Source organism: Leucopleurus acutus, assembly GCF_964270905.1.
Source record: "Leucopleurus acutus genome assembly, chromosome: 20".
NCBI classification, from domain to species: domain Eukaryota; kingdom Metazoa; phylum Chordata; class Mammalia; order Artiodactyla; family Delphinidae; genus Leucopleurus; species Leucopleurus acutus.
The window spans coordinates 28202044-28220033 of NC_139162.1; the positions used below are offsets into that span (position 1 = coordinate 28202044).

General features: G+C 43.2%; 1 protein-coding gene across 1 annotated transcript in view; it reads right to left on the reverse strand.

The window, feature by feature from the left end:
- LOC309977038 (liver carboxylesterase-like) overlaps positions 1-17990 on the reverse strand; it is a gene marked incomplete at its 5' end in the record, with an annotated part of 36427 nt that overhangs the window by 7881 nt on the left and 10556 nt on the right. Inside the window, 5 exons of the mRNA XM_082862955.1 lie at positions 115-195; positions 2330-2470; positions 7590-7627; positions 10861-10969; positions 12822-12926. Of these exons, the coding sequence (XP_082719081.1) occupies positions 115-195; positions 2330-2470; positions 7590-7627; positions 10861-10969; positions 12822-12926 (474 nt within the window). The remainder of the gene's footprint in view (positions 1-114; positions 196-2329; positions 2471-7589; positions 7628-10860; positions 10970-12821; positions 12927-17990) is intronic.

Here is a 17990-nt window from a genome sequence, read left to right on the forward strand (position 1 = left end):
AGCAGAACCCCCCCAGCCCCAGTCTTCATCCTGCCATTAGTTGCTCTGCAGTTGGGGACAAGCCTCTTCCCCTCTTTAGGGCTCAGCCAGTTCCTGTGATTCCTAGACTCTTACAAGGATGGGGTAGGACTTCCACACGAGGGACGTGGCTGTCTTCTGGTCCAGCTTGCCTTCAGAGAATGAGTAGCCCATGAACTGTTAAAACAAAGGTTAAGCAATTGTGAATCATCCGGTAATGGCAAGAAAAACCAAAGTTACCAACAAACCAAACCAATGCAGGCTGAAGGTCACTGTCATATCTTGATGGGCATGGGTCCATTTTTTTTTTCTTTTTGAGTCTTTTATTGTTTATTTATTTAACATCTTTATTGGAGTATAATTGCTTTACAATGGTGTGTTAGTTTCTGCTTTATAACAAAGTAAATCAGTTATACATATATGTATGTTCCCATATCTCTTCCCTCTTGCGTCTCCCTCCCTCCCACCCTCCCTATCCCACCCCTCTAGGTGGTCACAAAGCACTGAGCTGATCTCCCTGTGCTATGCAGCTGCTTCCCACTAGCTATCTATTTTACGTTTGGTAGTGTATATATGTTCATGCCACTCTCTCACTTTGTCACAGCTTACCCTTCCCCCTCCCCATATCCTCAAGTCCATTCTCTACGTCTGCGTCTTTATTCCCATCTTGCGCCTAGGTTCTTCATGACCATTTTTCTGTTTGTTTTTTAGATTCCATATATATGTGTTAGCATACGGTATTTGTTATTCTCTTTCTGACTTACTTTACTCTGTAGGGCATGAGTCTTTGAAGAGTTGGGCAAAATCAATGAATCAAAAGGAATTTTATATCTAGAAATCAAGGAATGCAAAGAAGATAAAGTAATTGTTAAGGGAAGCTGTCCCAGTCTTTGTGTGTATGTGTATGTATGTGTATATATATATGTGTGTGTGTGTATGTATATATATATGTGTGTGTGTGTATGTATATGCGTACATATATATATATATGTATATTTAGGCTAGAGTCTCCACAGTGGTCATCAAGACAGAGAGGGAAGGTTTCAGCCAGCCAGGTGTTGAAGTAGAGGGCTCTGGGGCAGATGACACAGACCTCACAAATACCCCGCCTGTGTTAGATAGCAGAGAAAGCCCCAAATGCTGCCATTATGGTTTTGGTCCTTTGGTATAACCTCTGAAATCATTCTGAAGACCTGCAGAACTCTGCACATAACAACTGCATCAAAACTCTGCACTAAGTGACTTCACCAAACTCTAGCACGGCCACAAGCGGCTTAAGGCCATGTCCCCAGGATGACCCCAGGCCCCCTTAAAAAGCTCTGTGCTGCCAGGAAAATTTACCGTTTGCTCTAGCCAAAACCTGGTGATAGGCAGGTATGTCCCTGAACCCTTTCTTAGTGCAGTCACTTTAGAAACCTTGTAATTATAAATCCTTTTTCTGCCCTTTGGGATGTAAAACCACTGCTCCAACCTGTTTTCTCAAGGACCTGAGAGCCAACTTTTATGAAAAGCAAACATTCAGGGGGTAATTCTTGCTCTCTCCCCCAGTCCCTGTGGAAAGATAAAGGCCTAACTTCAGTGGGAGCCTTGCTTCTACTTACACCACGGCCTCCTGTCATAAAGAGAGAAGAAGTTTGTTTCTTCTCCAGATAAATGCCAGCTAACAAATCTAGGTGGCCCAGTTACACGGATAATCCTCCCTGAGCCCCCGGCCTCGGGTTCAGTTCACAACTGATCTTTTCCCTACAGCAAGGGTGTATCTGAATCAAATCTGTTACCACTTCAACTGGTGTCCGGCTTTGTTTATCTTTGGCAGAAGGGAAAGTACTTCCTAACTTTTAGAAGTCAATTTTAACTCAGGAGGAAGCAGGCTCCTTTGAATCTTTCCAGTTAGATGAATGAGAGTGTGAGGTGTGGGTGGGTGGAATTTATGGAGAAACTATGAAAGCACCAAGCCCAGGGGAGAGGCTGCAGGTCCCAGGCCTCACTCTCCTTAACTCCCAAGCCCCTTCCCCTTTCCAGGCCTTGGGTTTCTCATCTGCCCAATGATTATCTCTCCCAGCCCTCCTGGCACTGACATTTCAGGATTCTTGGATGGGAGGACAAGCAGAGAGTGTGTGGGGATGTGGGTCCCCAGGGCCGCACCACCCAAGTGACAGCTGGGCCATCGTGGAGAAGGTTTCCACGGAAACGTCAAGGTGTATGAAGGTCCCAGAGGGGGGTGCGTAGAAGGAGGGATCCTGTGACCAGAGATGGGAGGGGTGATGTGACGGGCAGGGGAGGCGAGTCTAAGAGGCCTGCACTTTCTCACCGTCGGCAGAATCCAGCCACACTCCTGCTTGTTGATTCCCACGACGTAGGGAACGGGGTGGAAATTCTTTTCAGCCAGATTCTCTTCGGGCGTCTTTGGCAGCAGCACTCCGTCAAGCACGGTGGGCAGGAAAGGAAAGCTCTGGGGAAGAGGGCAGTGTTGTGTCCATTATGGTTGCCAGGGTCTCCTGCCCTCTAGTCACTTAGTAGCCCTCTTGGTTACCAGATCAACTCTCATGGTATTGCAGGGCTTGTGTTCAGGTGACCCTTATTTACTTGATAATGGCTCCAAAGCCCAAGAGTAGTGATGCTAGCATTTGGATATTCTTTTAGGGTACCTAATTTATGAATTAAACTTTATCATAGGTATGTATGTGTAGGAACTGAAACATAGGATATATAGGGTTTGGTACTCTCTGAGGTTTTGGGCATCCATTGGAGGTCTTGGAACTTATTCCTCGAGGATAATGAGGGACTACTGTATTGACATGGCCACAGCTTAGTAGCAACTGACTCACATGTCACCACCTGGGAAGCTGGTTTCCGGTATAGTTATAGTTCATATTTGGTCACAGTGGTCATTAAGAGCAGGGTTTTTGGAGCCAGACTGGATTTGAAATCTGGCTTTGTCATTTACTAGCTGGTAACTTGGGAAAGTAGTTTCACCTGTGCGTGCCTCCGTTTCCTCATCTATAAGATGGGTTGTCGTGGGGATTAAATTACTGAACACATGCAAAATGCTGAGCACAGTACCTGGAACCTGGAAAGGGCTGAATAACATTAGATATGATTCATTAGCAGTGCTGTTACAGATCCTGCACTGCACACCAGCCCCATGTGCATATTCCCCTACCTGGATGGCAGGTAGAAGTGGACACTTCCTAGGCTCTGAGACCCTATGGCTCCCGGAACCTGCTTCTGCTCTGCAAGGGCCAGTGAATGACAGGCCAGCTCTAGTTGCCAGCAAGAGAGGTTCTGTCACATGATTCTGATGCAGCAGGACAAGGCCCTGAATCCTAATCCACTATGGCTGACGATAGGGGAGAAGGGACTGGGGTGCCACTACTGCTCACTTCCAAAGGCTGCACAGTTCAGGAAGGGCTGCTGCAGGAGGCCAGCAAGAGTAGCAACTCATTCTGGAAGGAGGACCCAGGAAGGCCACACAGAGGAGGTGCCTACCGTTGGCAGTGGGCTTTGGGGAATGAACAGTTTTCTAAAGAGTGGGAACAGCATAAGCAAAGTGACAAAGGTGTCACTTTAGTGCTCATCCCAGGAACCTCAAACCCCAAGGGTCCTGGGCTTGGAGGAATGTTGGGGGTGTGCACTAGAGACATGGTCACATGTTGGAGCACGTGTTCTGCACATGCCTGCACACAGTAGGGACTCAGATGTATTTTGAATGAATAACTCCATGAGTGAGGGGATTTGTCTTGTAAGGAAGGTCTGTCTTTTAAGACAGAGGCGGCATGTGTTTACAAGGGGAAATCTGTCAGGACCGTGGGACATGGGATGGGGAGGGGCGGTAGAGAGACAACAAGGGTCCAAGTTGATCAAGGTGGCGTCCAGGGCAGTGTCCAGTGGGGACTGACTGATACCAGCAACAGTAAGAGGGACAGTAAACACTGCTGTCCAGAGGGGGTGCTAGTGGCTGCTCTGTGTGGGCCTCATGTATCACCTTGCTCAGGTCAAAAAACCCAGAGGAGGGAATTCCCTGGCGATCCAGTGGTTGGGACTCCACGCTTTCACTGCCGACGGCGAGGGTTCGATCCCTGGCTGGGGAACTAAGATCCCACAAGACGCGCAGCACGGCTGAAACCAAAACCAAACCAAACCAACAAACAAAAAACTCGGGCCTGCTTCACTCCTCTTCTCCTCACGCCCCACACGCTGTGCATCAGCACATCCCGTCAGCTATTACCTCAACAACATCCATGGACCTGGAAGTTCTCATACTAAATGAAGTAAGTCACATAGAGAAAGACAAATACCATATGATATTGCTTATATGTGGAATCTAAAAAATGATACAAATGAACTTATTTACGAAACAGAAACAGACTCACAGACATAGAAAACAAACTTATGGTTACCAAAGGGGAAAGGGTGGGGGAAAATTAGGAGTTTGGGATTAACAGATACACATTACTGCATATAAAATAGATATAAAACAAGGATTTACTGTATAGCACAGAGAACTATATTCAATATCTTGTAATTACCTATAATGGAAAATAATCTGAAAAAGAATATTTATATATATCACTGAATCACTTTGCTGTACACCTGAAACTAACACAATATTGTAAATCAACTATACTTCCATAAAATATATCTCTATATATCTATATCTATATCTATATCTATCTATCTATCTATCTCCAGGCCCAAACCTCTTCTCTCCACCCACTCTGCTATAGCCTTAGTCCAAGCTGCCATGATCCCGGGCCTGGATTATTCCAGCACAGAGGCTCCCCAGCTGGTCTCCCTGTGCCTGCCCTGCCCCTTCCCTACATCATCCTCAACACAGCAAAGTGCCCTTCGCAAAATCTAAGATCCTGTCACTCCTCTATTCAAAACCCTCCCAAGACTTCCTATCTCACTTGGAATCAAAATCCAAGTCCTTTAAAGGACCACCCCCACCTTCCACTCTTTTTTTAGCCTCAAGCCTGTTCTCTCCCCTCACACCAGCCACACTGGCCTCTTGTCTCATGTCCTTTGCTGTTCCCTCTGCCTGGAACACTCTTCCTCCAATTTCCTGACAACTGGCTTCCTCCCCTCCTCCAGAACTTGGCTCAAATGTCACCTCTGCATCCAGCTATTCCCTGACCCTGCTCTGCAAATTCAAACCACTGGCAAATTATCCCCATTTCCCTTCACCAAACACACCATTATCAAACATACTACATAATTTGTTTGCTTGTCTATTGTCTGCCACCCTCACTCTAAGGGGGCAGGGGATTGTGTCTGCATGGCCTCCACTGCTATATCCCCAGCTTATAAATCAGGTCCTGGCACATAGTAAAGTGCTAATTAAATCTTTGTTGGAAAAAGAACAAATCTTTGTTGGAAAAGCTGGAGTATAACCATCCCAGACTTCAGACAATACTACAAAGCTACTCTAATCAAAACAGTGAGGTATTGGCACAAAAACAGACATATGGATCAATGGAACAAAATAGAGAGCCCAGAAATAAACCCATACACCTACAGTTGATCCTCTTTGACAAAGGAGGCAAGAAAATACAATGGAGAAAAGACAGTCTCTTCAGCAAGTGGTGCTGGGAAAGCTGGAGAGCCGCACGTAAATCAGTGAAGTTGGAATACACTCTCACCCCATACACAAAAATAAACTCAAAATGGCTTAAAGACCTAAATATAAGACATGACACGATAAAACTCCTAGAAAAGAACATAGGTAAAACATTCTCTGATGTAAGGTGAAACAAAATTTTCTTAGGTCAGTCTCCCAAGGCAATAGAAATAAAAGCAAACATGAACAAATGGGACCTAATCAAACTTATAAGCTTTTGTACTGCAAAGGAAACCATAAACAAAACAAGAAGACAACCTATGGACTAGGAGAAAATATTTGCAAACGATGTGACCAACAAGGGCTTAATTTCCAAAATATACAAACAGCTCATACAACTCAGTAACAACAACAAAAAAAACCCAATCAAAAAAAAAAAAAATGGGCAGAAGACCCAAATAGACATTTCTCCAAAGAAGACATACAGATGGGCAATAGGCACATGAAAAGAGGCTCAACATCGCTAATTATTAGAGAAATGCAAATCAAAACTACAGTAGGGTACCACTTCACACTGGTCAGAATGGCCATCATTAAAAAGTCTACAAATAACAAGCGCTGGAGAGGGTATGGAGAAAAGGGAACCCTCCTACACTGTCGGTGGGGATGTAAATTGGTGCAGCTACTATGGAGAACATTTCCTTAAAAAACTAGAAATAGCATTGCCATATGATCCAGCAATCCCACTCCTGGGCATATATCCAGAGAAAACTCTAATTTGAAAAGATACATGCACCTCAATGTTCATGCAGCACTATTTACAATAGCCGAGGCATGGAAACAACCTAAATATCCATTGACAGAGGAATGGATAAAGAAGATGTGGTATATATATATATATAATGGAATATTACTCAGCCATTAAAAAGAATGAAATAATGCCATTTGCAGCAACATGGATGGACCCAGAGATTATCATACTAAGTGAAGTCAGAAAGACAAATACTATATGATATCACTTATATGTGGAATCTAAAATATGACACAGATAAACTTATTTACAAAACAGAAATACAGACATAGGAAACAAACTTATGTTTACCAAAGGGGAAAGGGGGTGGGGGAGGGATATATTAGGAGTTTGGGATTAGCAGATACAAGCTACCATATATAAACTAGATAAACAACAAGGTCCTACTGTATAGCAGAGGGAGAGCTATATTCAATATCCATAATGGAAAAGAATATGAAGAAGAATATGTATATGTATGTATAAATGAATCACTTTGCTGTACACCAGAAACCAACACAATATTGTAAATCAGCTATACTTCAAAAAAAAAGTCTTTGTTGAATGACTGAATGAATCTCATTTAATCCTCTCTACACCTTTTAAGGTAAGTGTTACTCTCCCCAGGGAGAGAGCAGAGAGGGCAGGACATAAGATGTTGCATCGGAACCTGGCAAAGCATTGGAAGGTGGGAGGGGAGGAAGGAGATGGGAGGCTGCTGTTTGAGTTTTCTGCGTGGCTGGGAGGAGGGTAGTGTCCTCAGGACTGAGATTCATGACTCCTTTCCTCAGAGCCCTGCAAATAGTGCAATTTGCACAGCCAGTCACCCCTGCAGCCTCCCAGGAGATCTGAGCTCCTCGTGACGGCTCCTGAAGAGCCCCCATTGTCCAGTTCTCTCCACTCTTCACAGTGGAAGTTTCTAGTCCAGCCTTCCCCTAACAGGGCATTTTTAGGAATGTAAACAAGATGAGGGGGTAGGTGGGTCCAGGGGACACAGGGTTGATGACAGAGAGCTCTGGACTGGGAGTTGGGGGAACAGGTTCTGTGTGCTATGATTGGTCTTCCTCCCTGTGCTATCCAGGCAATACTCTGTCCCTCTCCTGGCCTCAGCAGGGTAAATGCAAGGAGTTACTATGATTTCACAAGAGAGAATTCTTTCATTCATATGCAACTGGAGCTTAAAGACTTAAAACCTATAATCAAGAAACCAAAGGTCCTTACCTCTCTGGGGTCTCCATGTAAATCAAGAGGGAAAATTTCTGTGAAGAAAAAGGCAGAGGCTGTGGGTGAAAAGGCTTCCTGAGAGCAAAGCTGATCCTGTGAGCTGTGCGTCAAAGGTATCAAGTCCTCCCTCCTGGTGCCACCCTGGCTGGGCTGAAAGGAAGTGGGCAGGGCACCAGCTCCCCTGGGCATGAGCACAGGGTGCAGGTATGGGACGGGGGAGGGGAGCTCTGGAGAGGACTGCTGCTTGTGCCTGCCCTGCCCTGCACCCATTTCCTCTTCTTGTTCCTCCAGACAAAAACATCCCAATTTTCCTTTGGGGGACTCCCTCTTCCCCAGTCTCACTCCATGATTCCAGGCATCTATATGTGACCTGAGGTGTACCATCTCCCTGAAGACAGGGATAACTTCAGGGATGGACATGTGCCCATGTCAGTTCAATAGAGTTTACCCAAAACTTTTGCTGGAATTATTGGGAAAGAGGGTTTCTAAGCAGGTAGGATATAAGTCTAGAATACTGTTGTCTAACCTCCCCAGGGGACAAATCCACCTGAGAGTGAAGCCAACACAGAGAGGTAAAAAGCTGAGGGATAGAGACAGAGTCTTGATATCATATGTGCATCTGGATCCGGACATGCCTGAAACCATCAACTCCTGGACTTTTCAGTTAGTTACCTGAAGATTCTGTTACAACATACACCTTTCTCTTCTCAAGTCACTTCGAGATGAGTTTTCTCCTCCTGCATTAGAAAATCCTGACTCATACAAGCTCACTGAAATTCACCCCACTCCACGCTTCTCTTTGTTGTAAGTTCACCAAGATTGTGCTGATTTTATTGTGACACTGCAGCTAACAGCCCTGACCAGTATGCAGGAAGTCCCAGTAAGGGTCCCTCCGTTATGGGTTGTAGCCCCGCAATCCAGGTGTGTGTGTGTGCACGTGCACACCCACGTGTGTTATTGGGGAGAGAGGATAATCATGGAAACACTTCCACATGATTTCAGAAGATCTCAGAAGGATAACATGGGCTCTTAGGTTCTCTGGATTCTCCCAAAGTCACCGACTCTCCCATTATAAGTGGATCTCTTGTGCCACACGGAGAATTGCTGAGATAAATTTACCTCTTTCCAGGCATCAGAAAACAGTTGTGTTTTTATCTTTGAGCACATTGGTCACCTTATTTGAGCCTGAGAAACAAGGATCCAAGGCTACATTGGACTTAACCCATGGAAACTGAGCAGAGTCCAGTGCTGGAGGCTGGCCGCTGGGGGTCCAGGAGCATCCTCAGGGGTCCAGGGTCCAGACTCTCCCCTTATAAGGGGATCTTATAAGTGTTGATCTCTGGGTATCTGTTGTGCTGTAGTTTCCTGTGATGACCCACTACCATAGCCATCCACCAATCCTGAAATGTCACCTTCTCTGTGAAGCATCCCTGCTTACTATAATGAATGCGTCCCCTCTCTGTATTCCCACCACACTTAATCCACTAAGTATATGGGCGTGTTTCTCCTTGAATAGTTCCTTATGAGCAGGGACTATATCCAGTTATGTCTGCATCACCCACGCTGTTACCTCCCCCCATACACTTAGCAAAGAGAGATGGTTGGGTGGATGGAATTAGTCAATACTTGGAGTATTGAATTGGGGGGATAAGTGGATAGATGGATGATAGCTAGCAGATTAGGTGATGGATGGATCACTGATTTTAGAGAGATGGATGATGAAATACAGATATGTGAATGATTGATAACAGATGAATGAATGTTATAGATAAATTGATATTAGATTGATGAAAAGATACTGATGAATTGGATTCATTGGTGGATGGACAGATGTATAATAAGATGATGAATTAATGGATGGATGAATAGATGGATGGATGGTTGGATGGATGAATGGGTAGATAGACGATTATGTGAGAATCACTACTGAGGCAGACGTGCAGAAAATCTAGAAAATTGGGCCACCACTGGATGATAATTGAGGTGGTTTCTAAATTAACCAAGACAATTGTGACAACCTTTCTGAAAAGTTTTGTTCTAAATAACCCCATTCCCCAAAATTCAGGATGGTAATCACCTCTGAGAATGTGTAATGTTTAATTTCTTAAAAATCTATCAGGGCTTCCCTGGTGGCGCAGTGGTTGAGAGTCCGCCTGCCGATGCAGGGAACGCGGGTTCGTGCCCTGGTCCGGGAGGATCCCACATGCCGCGGGGCGGCTGGGCCCGTGAGCCATGGCCGCTGGGCCTGCGCGTCCGGAGCCTGTGCTCCGCGATGGGGGGGGGGCCGCGGCAGTGGGAGGCCCGCGTACCGCAAAAAAAAAAAAAAAAAAATCTATCAGATTCCACTTACATGAATGAATCTAGGATGGGCAAATTCATACACAGAAAGTACATTAGAGGCTTCCAGAGACTGGGGGGAAGGGGAGAAGGTAGAGTTATGTTTAAAGAGGTAGGGATTTTTTGTTTGGGATGATGAAAATTTTTGGAAATAGTGGTGATGGTTGCACAGTACTATGAATGAAATTAATGCCATTGAATTGTACACTTAAAATGATTAAAATGGTAAACTGTATGTGACACATATATTTACAATAAAGAAAATAGTTATATATAAAAAAGCTATCAGAAAACAATATTGGAAAAAGTAAGTTTTGATAGATATGAGGAGTTATTACACAGTTGTTCATTACGTTATTATTACTATTTTTAAAATAAATTTATTTATTTTTGGCTGCGTTGTGTCTTCGTCATTGAGCACGGGCTTTCTCTAGTTGCTGTGAGCAGGGGCTACTCTTCCTTGCAGTGCATGGGCTTCTTATTGCGGTGGCTTCTCTTGCTGCGGAGCACAGGCTCTAGGCGTGCGGGCTTCAGTAGTTGTGGCACGCGGGCTCAGTAGTTATGGCTCACGAGCTCTAGAGCGCAGGCTCAGTAGTTGTGGTGCATGGGCTTAGTTGCTCCATGGCATGTGGGATCTTCCTGGACCAGGGATTGAACCCATGTCCCCTGCATTGGCAGGCAGATTCTTAACCACTGTGCCACCAGGGAAGCCCCATTACGTTATTTTTTGTCTTTGCTAACATCTGAGATATTCCATAATAAAAAAGAAAGAAGGAAATTCCCCATTCAGATCCAGAGCTCTGACACTGCTCTTGAGAGGTGAGAAACTGTCCCAGGTAGTTTTTCCAGGGCAAGGGGACAGCTGAAATGATGAAGCCTGGGGCCATGTTTACAGGACGGGGAGCTTGTGTGGCCCTGAGAGTGGATGTACTCACCATCTTCAGCGTTATCTCCAAGAGCTCGTCCTCTGTCTTCTGGCGCAGGCAGTGAACAAGGACAGCCGAGGTGGTGGTTTTACACCCAGCAAAGACAGCAATTTTCTGTAGAGATCACAGGTGACAGAAGAATTCAAGAGCCCTGTCTCTTCCCTCCATCAATAAAGAGGTGTTCTGTTCCAACCTCAATTTCTAAAGTCAACACATGGTAGCAGAAGATACTCTAGACCAGTATGTCCTGGATCCCAGACGTGCCAATTATACTCCTCAGCCTCTGCTGCCTTATCTCTGTTCAAGTGGACATAATGATCAAAGCTGAACATCTAAAGAGAGGCAGCATGGAGTGGGGCTTGAGAGCATGGAATCCAGAATCCCACTAATTTCAAATCTCAGCTCATCCAATTAATAGCCTTTTGGCCTCAGGCTAGACACTTGCAAAGTGCAGCCAGAGGGGAAGATGCAGAAGGAGGAAAGTCAGGCTCCATGATGGCGGGACCATGGAGAGCGCACATGGGCTGCCCAGAGCCTGGTCCAGTGTCTGACATACAATCAATGATCAGTATGTATTTGGTGAAAAATTAAATAAAAAGGCACATGAAGAAGTAGAGCAGAGAGAGAGAGAGAGAGAGAGAGAGAGAGAGAGAGAGAGAGAGAGAGAGAGAGAGAACAAGAATATGAGTCTTGGATTCTTCATTCTGCCAATTTCTGGTCCTGTGTGACAGCAAAATCCAGCACCATTTCTGCCACCTTTGTTTCCTTTAAATAAACTCCCCCTTCTTGACTTAAGCCTGATCAATGGGCTTCTGCTGTTAATAGCCAAAGAATTCTGAAAAACAGTCTCAACAATTTTTTTAAATTCTTGGTGTCTTATCTCCTCCCCTCCTGCTTACCAGTCAGTCCCTTTAAGTCTGGCTGCTGCCCCCACCCGTCCACCTAACCAGCTCTCACAGCCCGACGAAATCGCTCCACATCAGTGACTCCAGCGCACACTCCTCAGCAGAACCTCCCTGTTGCTCACCCTTCCTTGGCTTCTTAACACTCTCCAAATAAAGACAAAGTCCTCACCAGGTCCTCTGCAGCATGGCCCTGCCGATGGCTCCATCCTCACTTCACTCCAGGTTCCGTCTGCTCTTTCTGCTCTGGCCACAGCAGCTTTTCTCGCTCTCTCTCAGTTGAGATACCTGCTCCTGCCACAGAACATTTGCACAGGCTGTTCCCTCTTCCTGGATATTCTTTTCTTACCAAGTAATTTACTGCTCATCCTTCTCATCTCAACTCGTTGATCGCTTCTTTTCATGAAGCCTTTCCTGAAAACCTCCCCCTGTCCACTGGACTAAGTGCTCCTTTTGGATTCTGTTATGACATCAGGTATCTCTCCTCTATTGCTATTGTCACAATTGATATTTTATAAATTGTGCAATTATGTAATCATTAATCTCTTCCATGAGAATAGAAGCTAGATGTCAGGCTGTACCAAAACTATCTGTTGAATGAATGAATGAAGCAATGAATGAATTCTCAGGAACCCACCCCAGTCACAAGCCCCCAGGGAGGAACCACTCCAGGCCCACATGGTACAAATGAGTTCACCAGACCTCAGATCCTGAGATAGGCAAGACACAATGACAGTCCACCAGACACATCCAGCCTAGCACCCCTCCCTTAGGAAATATGGTCAGTGGACCATGCATGGGGCTGGCAGTCCAGAGTCATGAGCCTGAGTCCGGCTCTGCTCTGATCACTCGCTGACCCTGGCAAGTGCTTCTGCTCTCTGCCCCAGTTTGCTCAGCAGTAGAAGGTGGAGGTGGGATGAGGTGTGTCCTTGCCCTCCCTGATCAGCCACCCTCACTTCTGTGATTCTTTGAGGATGTCAACTGGCTCCCACAGCAAGAAAGACCCCTGACAACTCCAGGAGAGCAGAGCAAAGGGTGTGGGGACAGTCCAGTGTGAGACCTACCTTAGCAGCAGCCTTCATGTCCTTCTTGACCAGGATAGAAGTGAGGGCCACACCACTCTCAGAGATGGCCCGGTGGAAGAGATTCTTGGCCAGGGGAGATAACACCTGGGAGGAGGGTGGCGAGAAAGGGAGTTTATGCTCACAGGGAGGGGTCTTCAAGAGCTACCCCCATCCACAGCCCTGTGCTGGGCTGTTCCCCTGGAGACCATGGGGCCTGGCTTCTGCAAGAAAACCTCAGCTGGAAGGAGCCAGGAGCAGAGTGAAGGACAAAACAGGAAGTGTGTGGCACACACTGATTATAACAATCAAAGTATCTGAAAGGCAGCTCAGCAATTCCTAGCAACACTTTAAAGCACAGTTCTGATTCCCCATTTCCATTACTCAGAATTTATCCTGGACTTCCCTGGTGGTGCAGTGGTTAAGAATCTGCCTGCCAATGCAGGAGACATGCGTTTGAGCCCTATTCCGGGAAGATCCCACATGCCGTGGAGCAACTAAGTCCGTGTGCCACAACTACTGAGCCTGCCCTCTAGAGCCCGTGAGCCACAACTACTGATGCGCACACCTAGAGCCCGTGCTCCACAACAAGAGAAGCCACCGCAATGAGAAGCCTGCGCACCCCAACGAAGAGTAGCCCCTGCTTGCTGCAACTAGAGAAAAGCCTGCGCACAGCAACAAAGACCCAACGCAGCCAAAATAAATAAATAAATTAATTAATTAAAAAAAAAGAATTTATCCTATGGAAAAAGAACACGGAGGTACACAACAGTTTCTAAGAATGCTCATGTTTTTTATAGTAGTAAAAGTTGGAAATAACCCAAGGTTCCAATATTATGAGATTTGGTAAATAAACTATTTTTCATTCTTACAATGGAATACTTCTTGACTATACACATAAAAAATATGAAAGAGTGCTTAAAGGTTAGAGAAATATTTATGTTGTTTTATAATGCTAAGGAAAGTTTGTGTTTAAAAATTCTAGGTAGATTGATAAATATGTAGATAGATGGATAGATACACAGATACACAGATAGATAGGGTGGGTCATGGAAAAAAACACTAGAAAAATACAGATCAAAATGTTCATGGTGAGAGCAGAAGCAAGAAGAACTTCAGTCCTGCAGCCTGTGGAACAAAAACCACATTCACAGAAAGATAGACAAGATGAAAAGGCAGAGGGCTATGTACCAGATGAAGGAACAAGATAAAACACCCAAAAAACAGCTAAATGAAATGGAGATAGGCAATCTTCCAGAAAAAGAATTCAGAATAATGATAGTGAAGATGATCCAGGACCACAGAAAAAGAATGGAGGCAAAGATCGAGAAGATGCAAGAAATGTTTAACAGAGATATAGAAGAATTAAGGAACAAACAAACAGAGATGAACAATACAGTAACTGAAATGAAAAATACACTAGAAGGAATCAGTAGCAGAATAACTGAGGCAGAAGAACGGATAAGTGACCTGGAAGACAGAATGGTGGAATTCACTGCTGCGGAACAGAATAAAGAAAAAAGAATGAAAAGAAATGAAGACAGTCTAAGAGACCTCTGGGACAAAATTAAACACAACAACATTTGCATTATAGGGGTCCCAGAAGGAGAAGAGAGACAGGAAGGACCCGAGAAAATATTTGAAGAGATTATAGTCAAAAACTTCCCTAACATGGGAAAGGAAATAGGCACCCAAGTCCAGGAAAAGCAGAGAGTCCCAGGCAGGATAAGCCCAGGGAGAAACATGCTGAGACACACAGTAATCAAATTGACAAAAATTAAAGACAAAGAAAAATTATTGAAAGCAGCAAGGGAAAAATGACAAATAACATTCAAGGGAACTCCCATAAGGTTAACAGCTGATTTCTCAGCAGAAACCCTACAAGCCAGAGGGAGTGGCATGATATACTTAAAGTGATGAAAGGGAAGAACCTACAACCAAGATTACTCTACCCAGCAAGGATCTCATTCAGATTCGATGGAGAAATCAAAAGCTTTGGAGATAAGCAAAAGCTAAGAGAATTCAGCACCACCAAAACAGCTCTACAACAAATGCTAAAGGAACTTCTCTAAGTGGGAAACACAAGAGAAGAAAAGGACCTACAAAAAAACCCCCAAAACAATTAAGAAAATGGTAATAGGAACATACATATTGATAACTACCTTAAGCGTGAATGGATTAAATGCTCCAACCAAAAGACACAGGCTCGTTGAATGGATACAAAAACAAAACCCATATATATGCTGTCTACAAGAGACCCACTTCAGACCTAGGGACACATACAGACTGAAAGTGAGGGGATGGAAAAAGATATTCCATGCAAATGGAAATCAAAAGAAAGCTGGAGTAGCAATACTCATATCAGATAAAATAGACTTTTAAATAAAGAATGTTACAAGAGACAAGGAAGGACACTACATAATGATCAAGGGATCAATCCAAGAAGAAGATATAACAATTATAAATATATATGCACCCAACACAGGAGCACCTCAATATATAAGGCAACTGCTAATAGTTCTAAAAGAGGAAATTGATAGTAACACAATAATAGTGGGGACTTTAACACCTCACTTACACCAATGAACAGATCATCCAAACAGAAAATTAATAAGGAAACACAAGCTTTAAAAGACACAACAGACCAGATAGATTTAATTGATATTTATAGGACATTCCATCCAAAAACAGATACACTTTCCTCTCAAGTGCTCACGGAACATTCTCCAGGATAGATCACATCTTGGGTCACAAATGAAGCCTAAGTAAGTTTAAGAAAATTGAAATCATATCAACCATCTTCTCTGACCACAATACTATGAGATTAGAAAACAATTACAGGGAAAAAAACGTAAAAAGCACAAACACATGGAAGCTAAACAATACATTACTGTGTAACCAAGAGATCACTGAAGAAATCAAAGAGGAAATAAAAAAATACCTAGAGACAAATGACAATGAAAACATAACGATCCAAAACCTATGGGATGCAGCAAAAGCAGTTCTAAGAGGGAAGTTTATAGCTATATAGGCCTACCTCAAGAAACAAGAAAAATCTCAAATAAACAATCTAACGTTACACCTAAAGGAACTAGAGAAAGAAAAACAAACAAAACCCAAAGTTAGCAAATAAAGAAATCATAAAGATCAGAGCAGAAATAAATGAAATAGAAACAAAGAAAACAATAGCAAAGATCAATAAAACTAAAAGCTGGTTCTCTGAGAAGATAAACAAAATTGATAAACCATTAGCCAGACTCATCAAGAAAAAGAGGGAGAGGACTCAAATCAATAAAATTAGAAATGAAAAAGGAGAAGCTACAACAGACAACGCAGAAATACAAAGCAACCTAAGAGATTACTACAAGCAACTCTATGCCAATAAAATGGACAACCTGGAAGAAATGGACAAATTCTTAGAAAGGTATAACCTTCCAAGACTGAACCAGGAAGAAATAGAAGATATGAACAGACCAATCACAAGTCATGAAATTGAAACTGTGACTAAAAATCTTCCAACAAACAAAAGTCCAGGACCAGATGGCTTCACAGGTGAATTCTATCAAACATTTAGAGAAGAGCTAACACCCATCTTTCTCAAACTTTTCCAAAAAATTGTAGAGGAAGGAAAACTCCCAAACTCATTCTATGAGGCCACCATCACCCTGATATCAAAACCAGACAAAGATAATACTACAAAAAAAGAAAATTACAGACCAATATCACAGATGAATATAGATATAAAAATCCTCAACAAAATACTAGCAAACAGAATCCAACAACACATTAAAAGGATCATATACCATGATCAAGTGGGATTTATCCCAAAGATGCAAGCGTTCTTCAATATACGCAAATCAATGAATGTGATACACCATATTAACAAACTGAAGAATAAAAACCATACGATCATCTCAATAGATGCAGAAAAAGCTTTTGACAAAATTCAACACCAATTATGATAAAAACTCTCCAGAAAGTGGGCATAGAGGGAACCTACTTCAACATAATAAAGGTCATATATGAGAAACCCACAGCAAACATCATTCTCTATGGTGAAAAACTGAAAGCATCTCCTCCAAGATCAGGAACAAGACAAGGATGTCCACTCTCACCACTATTATTCAACATAGCTTTGGAAGTCCTAGCCATGGCAATCAGAGAAGTAAAGAAATAAAAGGAATACAAATTGGAAAAGAAGAAGTAAAACTGCTACTGTTTGCAGATGACATGATACTATACATAGAGAATCCTAAAGATGCCACCAGAAAACTACTAGAGCTAATCAATGAATTTGGTAAACTTGCAGGATACAAAATAAATGCACAGAAATCTCTTGCATTCCTATACACTAATGATGAAAAATCTGAAAGAAAAATTAAGGAAACACTCCCATTTACCATTGCAGCAAAAGGAATAAAATACCTAGGAATAAAACTACCTAGGGAGACAAAAGACCTGTATGCAGAAAACTTAAGACACTGATGAAAGAAATTAAAGATGATACCAACAGATGGAGAGATATACCACGTTCTTGGATTGGAAGAATCAATATTGTGAAAATGACTATCCTACCCAAAGCAATCTACAGATTCAATGCAATCCCTATCAAATTACCAATGGCATGTTTTACAGAACTAGAACAAAAACTCTTAAAATTTGTATGGAGACACAAAAGACCCCAAACAGCCAAAGCAGTCTTGAGGAAAAAAACACAGCTGGACAGATCAGACTCCCTGACTTCAGACTATACTACAAAGCTACAGTAATCAAGACAATATGGTACTGGCACAAAAACAGAAATATAGATAAATGGAACAGGATAGAAAGCCCAGAGATAAACCCACACACTTATGGTCAACTAATCTATGACAAAGGAGGCAAGGATATAGAATGGAGAAAAGACAGTCTTTTCAATAAGTGGTGCTGGGAAAACTGGACAGCTACATGTAAAATAATGAAATTAGAACACTCCCTAACACCATACACAAAAATAAACTCAAAATGGATTAGAGACCTAAATGTAAGACCGGACACTATAAAACTCTTAGAGGAAAACAGAGGAAGAACACTCTTTGACATAAATTGCAGCAAGATTTTTTTTGATTCACCTCCTAGAGTAATGGAAATAAAAACAAAAATAAACAAATGGGACCTAATGAAACTTCAAAG